Source organism: Panthera pardus, unplaced genomic scaffold (genome assembly GCF_024362965.1).
Source record: "Panthera pardus isolate Hobbes unplaced genomic scaffold, ASM2436296v1 HiC_scaffold_5, whole genome shotgun sequence".
NCBI lineage: Eukaryota > Metazoa > Chordata > Mammalia > Carnivora > Felidae > Panthera > Panthera pardus.
Window position 1 is genome coordinate 3,037,371 of NW_026526980.1, and position 16,785 is coordinate 3,054,155.

At 55.0% G+C, this 16,785-nt stretch overlaps 2 protein-coding genes across 10 annotated transcripts in view; one reads left to right on the plus strand and one right to left on the minus strand.

The window, feature by feature from the left end:
- Positions 1-13,881, plus strand: part of PMM2 (phosphomannomutase 2) — a 30,505-nt gene extending 16,624 nt beyond the window's left edge. The window contains exons 5-8 of one of the 2 annotated variants that reach the window (XM_019468545.2): positions 736-835; positions 945-1,052; positions 2,140-2,255; positions 12,423-13,881. In XM_019468545.2, coding sequence (XP_019324090.1) covers positions 736-835; positions 945-1,052; positions 2,140-2,255; positions 12,423-12,477 — 379 coding nt within the window. In that variant the 3' untranslated portion in view covers positions 12,478-13,881. The remainder of the gene's footprint in view (positions 1-735; positions 836-944; positions 1,053-2,139; positions 2,256-12,422) is intronic. The other variant, XM_019468544.2, reaches the window with a different exon arrangement.
- Positions 101-12,423, minus strand: LOC128774867 (uncharacterized). Of its 8 annotated transcripts, XM_053894420.1 has the most exons (5): positions 10,245-11,659; positions 8,660-9,711; positions 8,182-8,358; positions 7,066-7,253; positions 101-422 (listed from the first exon to the last, which is right to left on the minus strand). In XM_053894420.1, the coding sequence occupies exons 2-5, from the start codon at positions 8,846-8,848 to the stop codon at positions 341-343; spliced, it is 636 nt and encodes a 211-aa protein (XP_053750395.1). In that variant the 5' UTR covers positions 8,849-9,711; positions 10,245-11,659; the 3' UTR covers positions 101-340. The 8 variants fall into 8 exon arrangements, 2 of the variants coding, with proteins under 2 accessions (XP_053750395.1, XP_053750396.1); XM_053894421.1 differs by lacking the exon at positions 101-422 and having other exon boundaries at positions 6,793-7,253; XR_008419347.1 differs by lacking the exon at positions 7,066-7,253 and having other exon boundaries at positions 8,182-9,711.
- Positions 13,882-16,785: the final 2,904 nt, after the last annotated feature.

Here is a 16,785-nt window from a genome sequence, read left to right on the forward strand (position 1 = left end):
GAACACTTAAATTCCATCCTAAGAATATAAAAGCTCATGGGTACTTGATTTTCTAAGAAACTATCTTGAGATGGAAATTGGAAACATGGTGGGGGGAAAATGGGGTTTTTTAAACATCTTTATTCAAAGTAACTAAAGTTACTAAACAACCATTTAATAGCAGTTGGCCACGGGTGACCCGTGTTTCCTTAGCTGATCACTGAGGCTCACTGGGCAGTTCTCAGAGCCTTTTCCCATAGGTTTGCTTGGTCAGATCAGTGGGTTCAACGGGTCGGTAGCAAAGGTATCTGATACATGAATTTCCAGACTCCTTGGGGGACTTGAGAGATGGTAATCATTTTCATAGCTCTTTATTAACGGTGAAATTCACTGTCCAACAGAAATCACATGAGTCACGTGCAATTTTAAGTTTTCTGTAGCCACTTTAAAAAAAAAACAAAGGAACAAGTGAAATTAATTTTAATCATGTTTTACTTAACTCAGTATATCTAGAACATAGTCATTTTAACATATACTCAGGATAAAATATTTCCAACGATGGTGACATTCTCCATCTTTGAAATCTAATCTCAGCTGGGATTGGCCACACCTCAGGGCTTGGTGGCCCTGCCATGTGGCTAAGCACAGCCTGTGAAATGTTGATCACACCAGCCTCTGCCTTCTGGAATTCCTCACCCGTTCTTCCATCTATAACATTGCCCAAGTATAACGTATGTCTGGCCCTGTCTTCTCTAGAGGCACTTTCATTGAGTTCCGAAATGGGATGTTAAACGTGTCCCCCATTGGAAGAAGCTGCAGCCAAGAAGAACGCATGGAGTTTCATGAACTCGATAAGGTGAGTCCCCCTGACCCCGCCTGGACTGATGTGCAGCCGTGTGGCCAGCGGCTAAAGGGTGCCTTCTTCTAAACTGCACTACGATAATCGGTATCTCCGTTTTTCTCAGAAAGAAAACATAAGACAGAAGTTCGTAGCAGATCTGCGGAAGGAGTTTGCAGGAAAAGGCATCACGTTCTCTATAGGTATCATGCATGCGGACGGGCTTCAGGAGCGGGTAATGTTTCCTGTGGGATTGCCGTGGGCCAGCGTGCTCTTAAAATAAGACTGTGCCCAGTTTGAAGGCAGGTGGGAGGATTTCGGGAGCGGTCCTTCGACAAGGAGAAAACGGCTCCTGTGTGATCAGCCCTCACGGCGGCTTGCCCGGGCTGCTGGGTTTGGTTATGAATTCTCACCTGGCCGGACCCTCCCCTCGGCCCGAAATAGAGCGATGCTGGGTAGATTCTGGAATATAGTAAATTTGAGTATCAGGGAACCTTGGCAATCAGTAGGGTTGGTTTTACAAATCAAGAAACCCAGGACCTGGAAGGAAACGGGACTTGTCTGAGCTCACACAGGTTTTATCTACACGGGCAAACTGGCGTGCGAGCGTTTCTGGTGTCTGATACAGAGTTCTGCCTGTGGCGCTGGTGTCTTGGCCTTGGGTTTTGGTGGGATGCGCCCGTCAGAGGCTCTAAGGAAACGATTTGCTGGCACTCGTGAGTCATTACTTAAAGCCCCCTCATTTTACCACCTCTTGTAGGGGTACAGCTTTTGGAAAACTGGAATTGCAAAGGGATTATGTCTGATAGATGAAGGGGTAGGTTTTTTAAATATCCTTGAGGTGTGAGCTGTTCGTCTCCCTGACAAAGGTCTGACGGGGCTTTCGTTGCCCTCAACACTGCCTGCAATCCCCGTCCACGTGCTTTTCCTTTCTCCTGCAAGATGATCTACACGCCGTCTGCTTCTGGGCACTGTCCACCGAGAGCGAGCGCCTGTTAAAGCTCGAGTTAAAAGCTGAATTAAGCTGTTACCGGTTCTTTCGCCAGCTTGCTTCACTCAGACCCACACGCTTGGCGAAGCACTTGAACACAGATGCGTGCCTTGTTCTGAGCTGGCAGTTTGTCTCCCTTGTAGATTTTAGGTGAAAGCATGTTGGGAAAACAACATGTCGCATGATCTAGAACCTGTCCCTAAGTAGCAAACAAGGGTGGTAAAAATCAACCTTGGCCGTCCAGTTGCTGCTGAGTAAACAGCATGTTCTTTTCAGGGCCGGGCCCTTAGCCTCCTTTCTACCTTTAGCTTTTGTGTTTCTGGCCCTACAGGAGGCCAGATCAGCATTGACGTCTTTCCTGATGGATGGGACAAGAGGTACTGCCTGGGACATGTGGAAAAAGACGGCTATAAGACCATCTATTTCTTCGGAGACAAAACCATGCCGGTAAGTACCGAAGTGTTTTTTGGGGTTCGACTGTCCGGGTTTGGCTGGACAAGGGCACGCGCACAAGCAGGCTTCTTTCTCTCCTCCGCCTTCCACGCTGATCCAGCTCACACCCGGTGACGACTTCCGTCCTACGTGAGGGGTGTGATTAACCGCCCTCCCCTTTGTGCTCGGACACGGGACGCCTCGATGGAGGCAGAAATTGAGTGGTTTTGAGTTCAGTACTGCTCGTTTCACATGCCTTCCAGAACACCTGCCCCAGAGCCACTGTCCAATCCTTTGTGCGTTTCAAAGCCCTGGGCTTTGTCATTTTTCCACTGCATTTTCCTGCCAGGGACGTGCGTTACGAGTTGGGGGCAGGAATCCTAAATGGTAGGAAGACAGGGACTCTCATGCGTCTGAAATTCAAGAAATAGCGCCAGGGATGGTTTAGAGCTGGGCATCACAGAGGTTTTGGGGAGCCACCCGGGGCTATGGGAAATCCCGGGTCCGGACTGAATCTAAATCAGGACCGAGAGCAGTCAAAGGCCACCACCAGCAGGAGCAGCACGGAGGAGGGTTTCCCCAGAGCCACAGTGGCGGCAGGACAGGTGGGCCTCGAGGAGGGCAGAGAGGTGTAGAGGCCCCAAGAGAAGGCTCAGCACCGGCCGTTCACTCCCCAGCCCCAGGCCCCTCTATGGACACCTCCCTTTCAACCCCTGTCCTGCTCTGTGCCCGTCTGCGTCCCTGTGCCGCCCGGTTATGGGAGTCTCCTTGCCTGATACCAGAGGTCCTGTTTCGGGCTCTGTGGCCATCCTGCACCCAGCCAGTGCCTCACAGATGCTGCATATGTGGAGGTTTTATCCCTGTGGTCCCAGGTCCAGAACACTCGCTGCTCTGCTGAGGTTTTTCTGGGATGGACCTCCTGCCTTTTCAGCAAGGCCCCCACATAGTTTTCCAGTGTGCTTCTGGGCAGCACGGTCTCGCGTCCATCTTTCTAAATGATAAAAGTGGGACTCAGAGTGTCACACGGCTAACGACCGAGCCAGTGGCACCAGAACAAACCTCCTGCTGTTTAGGCCTGTGGGCTTTCCGGTCCAACGAGCTGCCGCTCCGTCAGGGTGCAGGTTGTGCAAGACGCTGTCCTGGTCCCAAACCACATGGCGCTGCTTGTCGGCAGCTGTGCCCTCTAGCCCGGTTCTTAGGGACAGAGAGGCGTGGCTCATGACTTCTTTTGGTGACGTGCTTTGGACATAAGCTTTGGAAAAAAGTCTCTGACTTCGACGTGTTCGGAAAAAGCAGGCTCGCGAAACTGCACGTAGGATCTGAGGGGGGGCCGGGGGCCTCTGCAGCTGTGCAGCTCGGTGCCACTCCGTGCACCCCAGGAAGAGAGCCGTTCGGACAGGTTCTCATTAGCAGTGATGCTTGTGCTGTGGGCGTGGCCATCCGAGGCATCGGGACTTTGCTGAATGGAACCCAGGTCTTGAGATAACCGGGAGCGTGCTTTCTTCGGGGAACCCTTCATTTTCTGTTCCGTTGAGCTGCTGTGCTACCACACCTCAGTTGTGCTTGCTTGGTTTTTAATCCCATCTACTTTTTAAAGGTGGATACTATTTACAAAGGTATTTTTCCCCCCTCGATTCTTTTTTACATTTACACCCAAGTTATCATAGAGTTCAAAAGTGATTTCAGGAGTAGATTCCTTAGTGCCCTTTACCCATTTAGCCCATCCCCCCTCCCACAGCCCCTCCAGCAACTGTTTGTTCTCTTTATTTAAGAGGCTCTTATGTTTTGTCCCCTTCCCTGTTACATGATTTTTGCTTCCTTACTTTTATGCTCATCTCTTTTGTATCTTAAATTCTTCATATGAGTGAAGTCATGTATTTGTCTGTCTCTGACTAATTTCGCTTAGCATAATACCCCCCCGTTCCATCCACATAGTGGCAAATGGCAAGATTTCATTCTTTTTGATTGCCGAGTAATACTCCATTTTATACACACACACACACACACCCCACATCTTCTTTATCCATTCATCCATCGATGGACATTCGGGCTCTTCCCATATTTCGGCTGTTGTTGAAAGTGCTGCTATAAACATGGGGGTGCACGTGCCCCTTTGAAACAGCACACCTGTATCGCTTGGATAAATACCTAGTAGCACAATTGCTGGGTCATAGGGTAGTTCTGTTTTTAATGTTTTCCGGAACCTCCATGCTGTTTTCCAGAGCGGCTGTACCAGTTTGCATTCCCACCAACAATGCAAAAGAGATCCTCTTTCTCTGCATCCTCGACAACATCTGTTGTTGCCTGAGTTGTTAATGTGAGCCATTCTGACAGGTGTAAGGTGATCTCATTGTGGTTTTTGATTTGTATTTCCCGGGTGATGAGTGATGTGGAGTATTTTTTCATGTGTCAGTTGGCCATCTGGATGTCTTCTTTGGAGAAATGTCTATTCACGTCTTTTGCCCATTTCTTCACTGGATTCTTTGTTTTTTGGGTGTTGAGTTTGATAACTTCTTTATAGATTTTGGATACCAACCCTTTATCTGATATGTCATTTGCAAAATATCTTCCCCCATTCCGTTGGTTGCCTTTTAGTTTTGCTGATTGTTTCCTTTGCTGTGCAGAAGCTTTTTATTTTGATGAAGTTCCAACAGTTCATTTTTGCTTTTGTTTCCCTTGCCTCTGGAGACGTGTTGGGTAAGAAGTTGCTGCGGCCAAGGTCAAAGAGGTTGTTGCCTGCTTTCTCCTCAAGGATTTTGATGACTTCCTGTCTTACATTTAGGTCTTTCATCCATTTTGAGTTTATTTTTGTGTCTGGTGTAAGAAAGTGGTCCAGGTTCATTCTTCTGCATGTCGCTGTCCAGTTTTCCCAGCACCACTTGCTGAAGAGACTGTCTTTATTCCGTTGGATATTCTTCCCAGCTTTGTCAAAGATTAGTTGGCCATACGTTTGTGGGTCCATTTCTGGGTTCTCTATTCTGTTCCATTGATCTGAGCATCTGTTTTTGTGCCCTCACTTCTTAATTAATATACCGTTATCGTAGAGCATTAGAAAAAGTGTGAGGGGGGGCGCCTGGGTGGCGCAGTCGGTTAAGCGTCCGACTTCAGCCAGGTCACGATCTCGCGGTCCGTGAGTTCGAGCCCCGCGTCAGGCTCTGGGCTGATGGCTCGGAGCCTGGAGCCTGTTTCCGATTCTGTGTCTCCCTCTCTCTCTGCCCCTCCCCTGTTCATGCTCTGTCTCTCTCTGTCCCAAAAATTTAAAAAAAAAAAAAAAAAAAGTTGAAAAAAAAAAAAAAGAAAAAGTGTGAGGGAACACCTGGGAAGCTCAGTGGGTTGAGTCTGACCCTTGATTTAGGCTCGGGATGTGATCTCACGGTTTGTGGGATCAAGCCCCTCATCGGGCTTCTCGCTGACAGCAAGGAACCTGTTTGGGATTCTCTTTCTCCCTCTCTGTGCCCCTCCCCTCCTTGTGCACGTGCTGTTTCTCTCTCCCAAAATAAATGAATAAACTAGAAAAAGAAGAAAGAAAAGGAAGAGAGAGAGGAAGGAAGGAAGAAGGAAAGGTAGGTAGGTAGGTAGGTAGATAGGGTGGGTGCCTGGGTGGCTCAGTCCATTAACTGTCTGACTTCGGCACAGGTCATGAACTCGCGGTTTGTCTCTTTGAACCCCGTGTCGGGCTCTGTGCTGACAGCTCAGAGGCTGGAGCCTGCTTCAGATTCTGTGTCTCCCTCTCTCTTTCTCCCCTCCCACACTCACGTTCTCTCTCTCTCTCTCTCAAAAGTGAATGAACATTAAAAAAATAATAATAATTAGGGGTGTTTGGGTGGCTCAGTTGAGCTTCCAACTTTGGCTCAGGTCGCAGTCTGTGAGCTCGAGCCCCATGTCAGGCTCTGTGCTGACAGCTTAGAGCCTGCTTTGATTCTGTATCTCTCTCTCAAAAATAAAAAATAAAAAACATTTTAAAAAAAAAACTTTTTTTAAAATGAAGAAAAAGTCTGAGGAAAGAAGAAAATCTAAGTCACCTGTGACCACAGCTGACCCATCTTTCCTCTTTGCAAGAATATGATCCCAGAGCTGGAGTCTGCATGCTCATGGTTCAATTTTCTGCTTTTGTTCTCAGTGCATATTTTATTTCCCCGCGTCCATGAATGTTCCTTGGAGTTTTCAGGGGCTGTGTGACCTTCTACCAGGGAGACATAGTTCATTTGCCCTTTCCTCAGCACACACACTGGGGCCGTGGGGGCCGACGTAGCCAACGCTGTGGGGACGTTCTTGCTCCATTGTCTGCCCTCTGACGCAGTGATTCCCTGGAAATGGACATTAGCAGTTCGGCCATCTAAACCTTTCAACACAGCACATCAGCTCTTGGAACTTTAGGCACAGAACAATCCAAATACTAGCTCTCAATTTCTTCTCCTATTCTGTGTCTCATGACAGTCATTTGGAAAGCTGCTTTCTTTCTCTGTATCCAGGCAAGTGTTTTTGCTGGCTTCTAGGGAAACGGCTTTTCACAGACAGCTCTGGGATCAGGTGCTGTTCCCCAGCCCAGGCTCAGAGGCCTGCCTAGCAGCCACCGCCATCTGATGGGATCTGGTGTCACACGAAGCCCCCCTCGCCACCTGCCCTGCTTGGAGCAACCCCAGAGAGCAGGGGAGGAAATGCGACGTCGGCCTTTGCTTGTCCAAATGTTGACAGTCCTGGGGAGCCCTCCCTCCTGCCCATCAGCCCCAAAAACCAGGGTCTGTTAAAACTCAGCTGCGAGTGCAGCCTGGCGTGCCATGGTCTGCTGCAGGGAACGGGATGGCCGGGGCCCAGAGAGACCTACCCCACAGCCCTCTGTGAGGCTTCCCCAGGAGGCTGTGCTGCTGAGCCCTGCCCAGCCTTCCCGAACTCCCAGGGAGACAGCTCGTGCTGGCTTATCACTTCCTGGCTTCGGGGCAGCTGGAGCACGAAAAACTTGATGACTTTATAGCTGGGCAGATCCATGCAGGTGATGGAGTCGTCTGTCCGCTCCTGTACGTGGGAAGGGCAGACACACAGCGGCAGGATGGGGAAGAACCCTGCCCACCTGCAGGAGGGGACTGACCACAAGTACACGGTGGTCCGTCCACACAGCAGAACACCCTACAGCTGTGGAAATAGCGGATGTAGACCCATCGCTGGGATTTTTTTCTCAGCTGAGCCCAGTAAAGTATAAAACAATGCAAGTAATAGTTTTGTCTCAAGGGGGTAATAATGTCTCCACACTTGCTTGTGAGTATATAAAGGGAATGTCAAAAGACACCCAAAAACGCAGATTACAGACCTCCTGAGGGGTGGGAACAGGGATGAGAGAGATCTTACCACTGTGACAGTGAGCTGGTTTTAAATTTTGAACTACGTGAATGGGCTGTTGAAAAATAAAGCTTTAAAACACCAAACTGAGAAAAAGAAAAAAACAAATCTTTACTTTCTAAAGCACTTTCTCAGTGTCAGACGCTGAGCCGGGCACTTGGATGTTATCTCCTCCAGTCCCTGGGCAGTCTGGCAGGGACGGGCACAGGGTCAGCAGCCTAGTGGCTTCCAAAAGCCTCTCTCATCACCCTCCCACACTGCCTCCAAAATGCTATTAAATCGTGCAACACTCCATTTTCCACAGACGTTAAAAAGGAAAATGTGCCCCTAAGCTTAAAAGAAGGCCCCGCAGTGCGGTGGGACGAGGCAGCGGGGCTTTGAAACCCAAAAGGCCCAAATCTGGCCCCTGCTGCCCGCACAGTGACCACACACGTCTCTGGGTGTCCATGAGCCACCGTGCCCATCAGCCCCATGGGATGCGGTTCCTCTGACACAGTGAGAGGAAAGGGAGGTCCTCGAGCGGAGGGTGGCTACCCCAGGGCCGGCACAGGACAGGTAGCCCGACTGTGTCTCTCCCAGCAGGGGAGGCAGCCAACCAAGCGCTCACCTGGCATGAGGTTGCTCGAAGAGATGGGGGCCTGCAGGGTGGGCGACGCCTGTGAACCAGCGAACCTCGAGTTCCCGGTCCGGCTTCAGACGGTATTGCCATGACAGTGGACTTTGGCCGTGGCCTGGGCGTCCTCACCGTGCCTGGCATCTCCAGTGCTCTCCAGATGCCAGAGGGCTGGTGAAGGCACAGGATGTGTCCTGTGCATAGACCTGCCCTACTGCTCTCGTGTTTCAGTGTGAGATCTGAGATCCAGGTCTCAGGCAGGCGTGGGTTAGCATGGGGAGGGGAGTCCCTCGCGCCCAGAGGGGCCCCAGGAAAACTGCTGCTCCCTGAAGTCTGATGAAGGAAGGGGGACCGGGTTATGGGTTCTCTACCCAGATACAGAGGTGGCACCAGCTTTCCTATGGGAAGAGAGGAAGCAGGACATTGGGCAGGGGCACCACAACTGCAAGCATTTGTTGGGGTCCCTGCTCACCTGCCTGCCTTCTGGACACCAGAATCTGTGGTCCTGTTGCCCCTGGGGACACAGCCCCTGGTTGGATGAGCCCTGAAGGAGCAGCAGCCCCTGCACTGGCTCTTCTGTTGAGGGGGACAAGGTTCCAGGCCCCTCAGGTGTGTCCCCCGATACAGTCACTGATGTCTGCAAAGGCCGAGTCTCCCGCATGCCCTTTTGTGCCCAGCCCTGTCACACAAGTCTCAGCCCCATTTTGTGGGTGAGGGGGTGGACCCGAAGACCCTGAGGGTCACCCTGGGGGCATGGGCAGGACAGCGAGCCCACTTTCCCCTACACCCCAGGCTGTGGTTAGTCACCAGATTCTACCCCGCCGGATCACAACCTGGAAGTACATGGGAATCTCCTGTTTTCAAAACATCGTGACCACGGGGCCAGGCTTTTTTTTTTCCCTCCTTTTAAGCATAACTGTTAACTCTTGTAGGAAACATGAGTACAGTTATCTAAGGGCACATGTTTTTTCAAATAGATCTGACCGCTGTGACTGTTTCTATCCCCTCTAATCATTACCCCATGAGAAAGCAGCCTCATACCGGTCAGGTAGCGTGCACTCGCATCCGTCTGGCTTCCCGTGCTGTGGCCCAGTGGCCCTGGAGGTATTGATGAAGCTCCCGCAGCAACGGTCACCCCAGCCAGGGAGCGCTGCTGCCCCAGGTCTCTTAGAGCAGAGCCTTTGTCGTGTTGGCCTCTGTACCCATGGGACCTAGAAATCTGATCCGTGCTTGTTAAACTGATGTGCAGCAGGGTCCGGTCTGTCGCCACCACCGATGGGCCTTCACAGCAGAGACCCCGGGGAGGTCCAGCCGGCTCCGCCCCGCTTCCTACAGAGTTGGGCCCGCCGCCTTGGACGTTCTTGATCCGTTCCCTTCTTCAGCTGCAACGTCAGGATAATCGGGGTTCACCACGACGGTCCACGGCGTGTGCAGAAATGGGGCTGGGTGGCTTGGAGACCAGACTTGGACGGAACGGGGCAGGCACTGCCTTCTGCTTTTCTGTATCATCCTCCAACCTTGGCCCTGGAGGGATTTAAGTACTAATGGGCTGTTTGCACTCAGCTGTGGCCTCTCTTTCGGGCTGTCAGGTGACACTGTCTTTTCATCCCTTCCTGCTTTGTTCCTTTGTCTTCTTTCAGAAACTGGTCTGGTCCTGGAGCCCCGGGAGAGGCTGGGCCTCCTCAGCAGGAAGGCCTGTAGTGCCAGTACGGATCCCCGCTTGGGGTTTCCACTCCTCTGGAGCCTGTTTCAAGTTTTTCTGTTTGAGAAGAACGTGTCCATGGGGGAGGAGCAGAGAGAGAATCCCAAGCGGCTCCACACTGTCACTGCAGAGCCAGACGTGGGGCTCGAACTCACGAATCATGAGATCGTGACCTGAGCTGAAGTTGGTCTCTGAACCCACTGAGCCACCCAGGGGCCCTGAGCCTGATCCTAGAAGAATTGTAGCAATTCTAGCACACTAGCTCAGTGTTCCACTTCTGCTTCTCCTGACCTCCCTCTGACGGGTTTGCAAGCTCTGTGCTGCCCCCAGGGAGGACCCCCCCACCCCCTCATACCTCGAGTCACAGAAGAGGCCGCCAGGTCCCCTACAGGAGAGGCATTGAAGTCCGGAGCTTGGTGTTGGCGCGTGGACGCTCCTGCCGGCTTCGCTGAGCCGAGGTGGCTGGGAGGGCCGGCGTGCTCCCGTGGTGTTGTGACTCTGGACCTGGTCCCATCGGGCTACTTACGCAGCAGCAGGGCCCGTCCTTCCACTCCACAGACGTCTCCCTCCCCCACCGGCAGGGCCCCTGGAGAGTCGCCAAATTAGCCATCTGTCAAGTGCACGTACTGCCCCGCGTGGATGTGGTCTCTGAGGAGGGACCGACGTGGCAGCAGCAAACCCTCCGGGCTCCAGCGGCCGCTCCCCCAGGCAGTGGCGTCCGCCCGCGAACCCTGGCTGTGTGGCCTCCCGCCTGCTGTGCTTCCTCTTCTGCGCCCTCCTCTCCCATCCGTTCTCTGGCAGGAGAATCTGGAAGGTGACCCGATCGTGTCCCCAGGTTGCCGCTTTCCGGGTGGCTTCACAGAAAATCCCGAGTCCTCACCTCCACCCCCCGGGTGGGCCACAGGCCACGGAGCCACCTTCCCAGACATGGCTCGTCCCCTCCCTTCCTTCAGGCCAATGCTCACGGGGGCCTCCCTTGTCACCCAGGTTCCCTTCCCCTCTCTTCTCTGCCCTACAGGCTCCATCTCCTGTCCCCTCCCGGCCCCAGCTGCGAAGGCGACGGGTGTAGGTGCTCCCCAGGCTTGTTGGGCTCAAGTGTGAACAGGGACTCCTCTCACGTGAGTGAGCGACAAGAGAGCGAGCGTGTCCCAGGTAGATAGTTGGTTTTTCTGGATGGCGCCCGAATCTGTACTGTGTCAGCTTCTTCACGCTGGTCTTTACCTACCGTGCTGGTCCTGAGGAGAACGGGACTGACTTTAATGCTAAGAATTCCACCAACCGGTCTCGCGTGGACTTGCTGGAGTAGCCCATGCTGCTGTGAGGTCAGCCATCTGAGCGATCCGGACCCCTTGACGGCACCCGGGTTGGCAAGGCGGGCGCAAGACCCCGGCAGGTCCCCCCGTCGGCACTGGGCAAGGACAGTCCCTAACGTGGCCCCAGGGCCTCCTCACGTGCCGCTTCTGCCTGGCGCGCTTTGGGCCCCGGCAGCAGCCCCTCCTGCAGCCTGGGGGAAACGAGCGCAGGGGTGACCTCGGTGTCCGTCAGTCCTTTAAAGGGAGGTCAGATTCTCCTGTACAGTCTTTATGAGAAAAAGCCCTTTTTTCTCTCCACTTGTTTTCATCAGATTATAAACTAAGTGATTTTCCTAGGTTTTGTAGACTGTCCAATGTCATGAGGAAAATGGAGGAACTTGCAGGAGAACAAAAGCAGGGGCTTTCCTGCAGCTCAGGGAGGGTGGGAGCGGCTGGACTACGGGGGGGGGGGGGGGGGGGGGGAGGAGGGAAGCAGTGGGGGAGGGGGCGACCCACAGCACGGGGCCCCCTAGCCTTGCCCTCAGCTCCTAGTGGCGCCCCAGGCGAAGCAACACGTGGACGCCTAGGGCCGCAGGAGCCCCAGGCAGCTGCTGACCTGGTGACCGCCCCCACTCCCCACCATTCCAGCAGACGGGGGGGGGGGGTGGCAGGGCCAGGCCAGTCAGCAGTGCAGCTGACCCCCAGTCAGCAGTGCAGCAGGGATCTGCACCCGGGCCTGGCTTTCGCTCCAGCCACAGGCACTGTTGAAGTTTAAACGGATCGAAGTCACCTGAACCGAGTTCCCCCGTCGCCCCGGCCACGTGCCGCCCAGTGCTCAGTTGTCACCTGTGGCTGCTGCAGGCTCGGAGACGGGCGTGTCCACGTGGTCCCAAGTTCTAAAGGCAGCACCGCTGTGGGCTGTGTGTCCTTGTGACCTGCGAGGACAGCTCAGGCACGGTCCGGGCAAAGGACGGCAGACGGCGTGCTGTCACCCGTGCTTGCTTTACAGAAAAATAAGCCTCACATCTGCCCCGGAGCATCGCGATTCCTTTCAAAGGCATAATTACACGTTCCAAGCTAGACTGCAGTTCAAGAGGAGGTGACGAACCCCTTCTCGGCAGTGACGGTGCTCATGCTGTTCCTGTCCCGGGAACCGGGGACTGCCGTGAAGGAGGCCCGTCCCTTGTTTCTCCCGCAGCCCACGCCCGGCGGTGCCCACATCTGCCTTCCTGTCTTTGCAGGGCGGGAACGACCACGAGATCTTCACTGACCCGAGGACCGTGGGCTACACGGTGACAGCGCCCGAGGACACCCGCAGGATCTGTGAAGAGCTGTTCTCCTAGCGCCCTTCCTCCGAGGGAGGGCAGGGGTCCTGCCGACAGGCCTCCCTCACATGCCAGGCTCCCCACACGGTCCGGCCTCGGGTACCCCCGGTCCTGGCGATGCCGGAAGGAGCCAGACTTGTCACGAACGGCCTGAAGGAACACCGCCAACCAGATTTCGCCCCCAACCCCGAGACTCAGACCCTCCATCCATGCGATCATGGTACTTACGGTTTTCTGGGGACACTTGCCCATCATCCTAGGATGATACAAAGAACGGATGTGCCCGGCCCCTCCCTCTCGATGGTCTTGTGCAAAACGTACCAGGCGTTACTGTCTGGACCCCCGGTGTCAGTACCGCAAGGGGGATTTGGTGGTGGGAAAGGACAGGATGTTTACAGCCGTCCCACCCCGGGACTGAAGTTGAAAATCACCTCCCGGAAGTGAAGCTCCTGCCCGGGGGTCACCTGGGGGTGGAGGGGTGGCAGGGGAAGGGGGGGTGTTGAACCAAGGGCTCCATGGTGGCCGCTAAGTGACCGCTGACCCCAAGGGCCTCATACCTCAGCTGGCCTGGGGCGCAGGGGAGCCCGGATTCACTACACTCGGGGGAGCCCACGGCTTCTCGGACTTTTCCAGTGCGAGGGGGACGGGAAGGGACAGGCGGTCCTGCCCCCACGTGCAGGCCCCGGGCTGGGCTGAGAAAGACCAGCCCCGGGCATCCTACTTCTCCCTGCTGTGCCCGGCAGGCTCCCCAGGGGCCTTACCTCGACTTTCTCAGGGATCACAGAAGAGCCTGGAGGGTTCCCGGAACGCGAGCGGCCTGCTTCTCTGCAGATCTCATGAACCTGCATGCCCGCTCTCCGGCCTCCCCCACACAGTGACCTGAGGGGTGGGAACAGCCCGGTGGTTGGGCCCGTGACCCTCACCCCTGCTTTGGACTTCAAGTGGAAGGCAGCCCCAGGGCCCAGCGGAACAGGCCCTTCCAGGGAAACGGTTCACATGTCACCTTTTAGAACCTGGACGTGTCAGGACCCACAAACCCTCAGTCCACTCCAGTCCACGGCACAACCTCTGCACGGGGCCCGCAGACCTGACCGGGCGTCTGCACACACACACCCCCACCCCCACCCCCACCCCCGCCAGGTGCTTTCATCTCCACCAAAGCGGCTTCCGTCCAAGCCTGCTGGGGACCCCCGAGGCCTGTCTCCGCACAGTCCGGTTGGGGGCAGTCTGCCCGCACAACCACACAGGGTGACGTGGCACAGTGGTTCCCAGGACACAGCTACCCCGTGGCACCTTTTGTTGAATTTTGCAAATGATATTGTAATGACCTTTCACAATGAAAAGAAGCAAATTAAAGTGATTTTATTGTTTCCTATTTCTCATTCTGATGACTTTTTCTTCCTTTGTCACACGAATGGCGAAGTGAACGCTTAGCTGTGGTATCCTCTCGGATTCAGGAAAGAAAGCCCAGCCCGTGCAGATCCAAAAGCCACCGTTTGTGACACTCTGGTTCCCGGTGTTTCTGCAGGGGCAGGGCTTCGCGCATCCAGGCCTGCCGGCATGAGCTTTCCTGCCCAGGGGTAAGGACCCACGATTCCCTGGAAGGTCCCTTAACTTGCTACAGCAAAGCGAGACAATGGAGTCTCTCAAACTTGTCCTAACCTTTTTAACTGGAGAGTCCTGCCCGGGTGCCCTGAGGCCGGCAGCTGGGCCCTTCACCTCCCAGGCCTTCCCTCTGCACTGCCGCCTGCCCTCCCAATGCAACGGGGACACATAAGGCAGAACAACGCGTGCACGTCGCTGCCGGGACTCAATCCCTGGCTGTGCCGCAGACCAGCCGGGGGACTCAGGACCGGTTCACCCCAGCTCGTCTGCTCGTCTGTCAGGTGGGGTGCAGCCCTACCTCTGTGGGAGACTTAAAGTACCTGCAGCCGAGCTACTACTAACTGAACTAGCCCCCAGGAACCCTGCAGGGCAGGCACTGTTAGTCCCCCCCCCCCCCCCACCCCAGGGCCGGGCAGGGTGGGGAGGGGGGTCCCTCAGCAGGCAGGACGGACACCATCACAACAAACCCACATCACAGCTGAGTGTTGAGCAGGAGGGAGGCAGAGGTTGGCCCTGGACTCAGCGGCCGCGAGGAGGGCACACTCGGGGCTACTGGAGGGAGAACCCCCAAGAAGGCCGTCCTCGCCTGGAGGGAGGCGCCAGCTCTCCATCCCGAGGGAGGGAACGCGGGTCTCGGGGTCCGCAGGATGCCCTGCGAGGTCTCTCCAGCCAGCCGGCAGGCGGCCCCTGGACGACAGAGCTGGGCCCATCTTGCAGATTCGGGCAAAGCGGCGGAGGCCCTGAATCACTTCCTCTCCAACCGCTGCTTCCTCCTGCTTAACCACTCTTGTCCTTGGCCCGTCGGGCCACTTGCCCCCCCAGCCAGGCCCCGGGCTCCCTCCCACCACCGCTCAACCCTTCACTCGGAGCTGGACTGGGGCACCCTCTCCAGGCTCAGCACCCCCGTCCGATGTCGAGTGCGGCGCTGGGACACGTCTCCTTGTTGTGAATAAATGCCTACTTCAACTTCTCCCTACCCAGGTTCAAGGGGCTGACTGGACGTTTCCCCAGTACACTTTGAAAATCAGTACCACAGTAAAAACATCCACTTCTGCACTAATAAAAATGATCTACCCGCCCTTTGGAGACGCTGGCCGGGCAAGACCGTCCCAGCCTGACCCAAAGTCCAACCCAGAACGGCCCAGCCTCCGCCCGTGGCCCTGCATCTCCCCGCTGCGCTCCCGGACAAGGAGACCACAGGCTTTCGCACCTCCTGCTTCCCGACTAACCTTTGTCCGCCGGCCCTGCCTCTCCCTGCTCCTGCTCACGCGGGAGACATCCAAATGCATCAACATTTAGCCACAGCTGACGCAGTCAGTGGCATTTTGCTCACGCAAAGCCACCCTCTGCTGCTAAGCCGCCCTACGCTGGAGAATGTGATGATTACAGAAAAGGGGATGATCCCACTCTCTTATTCAGCAGCCACAAAAGCCAGATGGTGGAGCAGGGGGGTCAGCCTCGTTTGGGAAGACGCCCTTACCTGCTGGCTTCAAGAAGCCGGCCTCCACCCTCACGGACAACACCCAGCCTTGCACAGAACACACTTTATTGAGACAGAGGTGGCAGGCGGGAGGAGAGAGGGAAGGACTCCCGGACGCCACCCCAGCTCGTCACCGGCACCGGCACCAGGCTCCTCCCAGAGCTTCTTGTAAATGGAGACTCTGTGTCCGATCAAGAACGAGAACGCGTCCGCCAAGAGCCCCGACCGCCAAGGCGAGGCCAAGACCAGGGACACCCCCGGGGGTGGGGTTTAGACGCAGGCTCTCGACCTCTGGGAGCCGGAAGGTTCTTGGCAGAAGTGGTTCAGGAAGTGTGGTGTCTCCAGGGGGCCTGCTGGAAACAGGCTGGAGGGCAAGGGCCACCCTGGACCCAGCAGAAGGCAGAGGCAGCAGACCGAGGACCCTTCGAGGGGCACGACAGGCCAGGAAATGGCAGATCCACCGCTGACCGCAGCAGGCTGTTCGCATGCACACAGCCAAAAGCTATTTGCCAATTTTCAGACAGCTCCCACCGGTCATGAGCAAAAGAGTTCTATCTTGCAAAGGAAGCCATTCCTACGCTTAAAGACAAATCCATCCACAGACCGAGGCACTCGGCCTCGCCTCTTCCACAACCCATCGGCCGCCCTCCCTCCTTTGCAACATCGCCGTCTGCTTCCAAGCCAGCTTTACAGGGTTCACTTCTCTGCAACTGACAAAACGGACCTTTCAGTACACAGAAGCCACATATTTCAAAACATTATCACCCACCCAGCTATTTCTATTTTTACATCACCCTTAGAGCCAAAGCAAGCCACCGCAAAGAAAATCCTCAGGACTTGTGTATGGAAAATATCTACAAGGGTTCGAAATGTCGGCAGCCAAGTGCAAACAGGGTTGGCCCTGGGTAAAAGCCTTGGTTATTAGAGAAGAAAACAAACAAACAAACCCTCAGCTTTTCTTAACACCAGTTTTCAGGAAAACCCCACCACCAAAGGGGCATTTTCTCCTCCAAGTTTTGACTTTACCAGGCTGTTGAGAAGCGAGCCACCACGACCGACCGACTCTGTTCCGGAGGGTTCTGGACCGAGCTCTGATTTTAAACAAAGACCCGCCCTTCTCCCACCCCCACCCCGACCCACCCCCTAAACGACCACGGCTGTGAACTGTCTGCTAAATTGAGGGTAGGAGGAGAG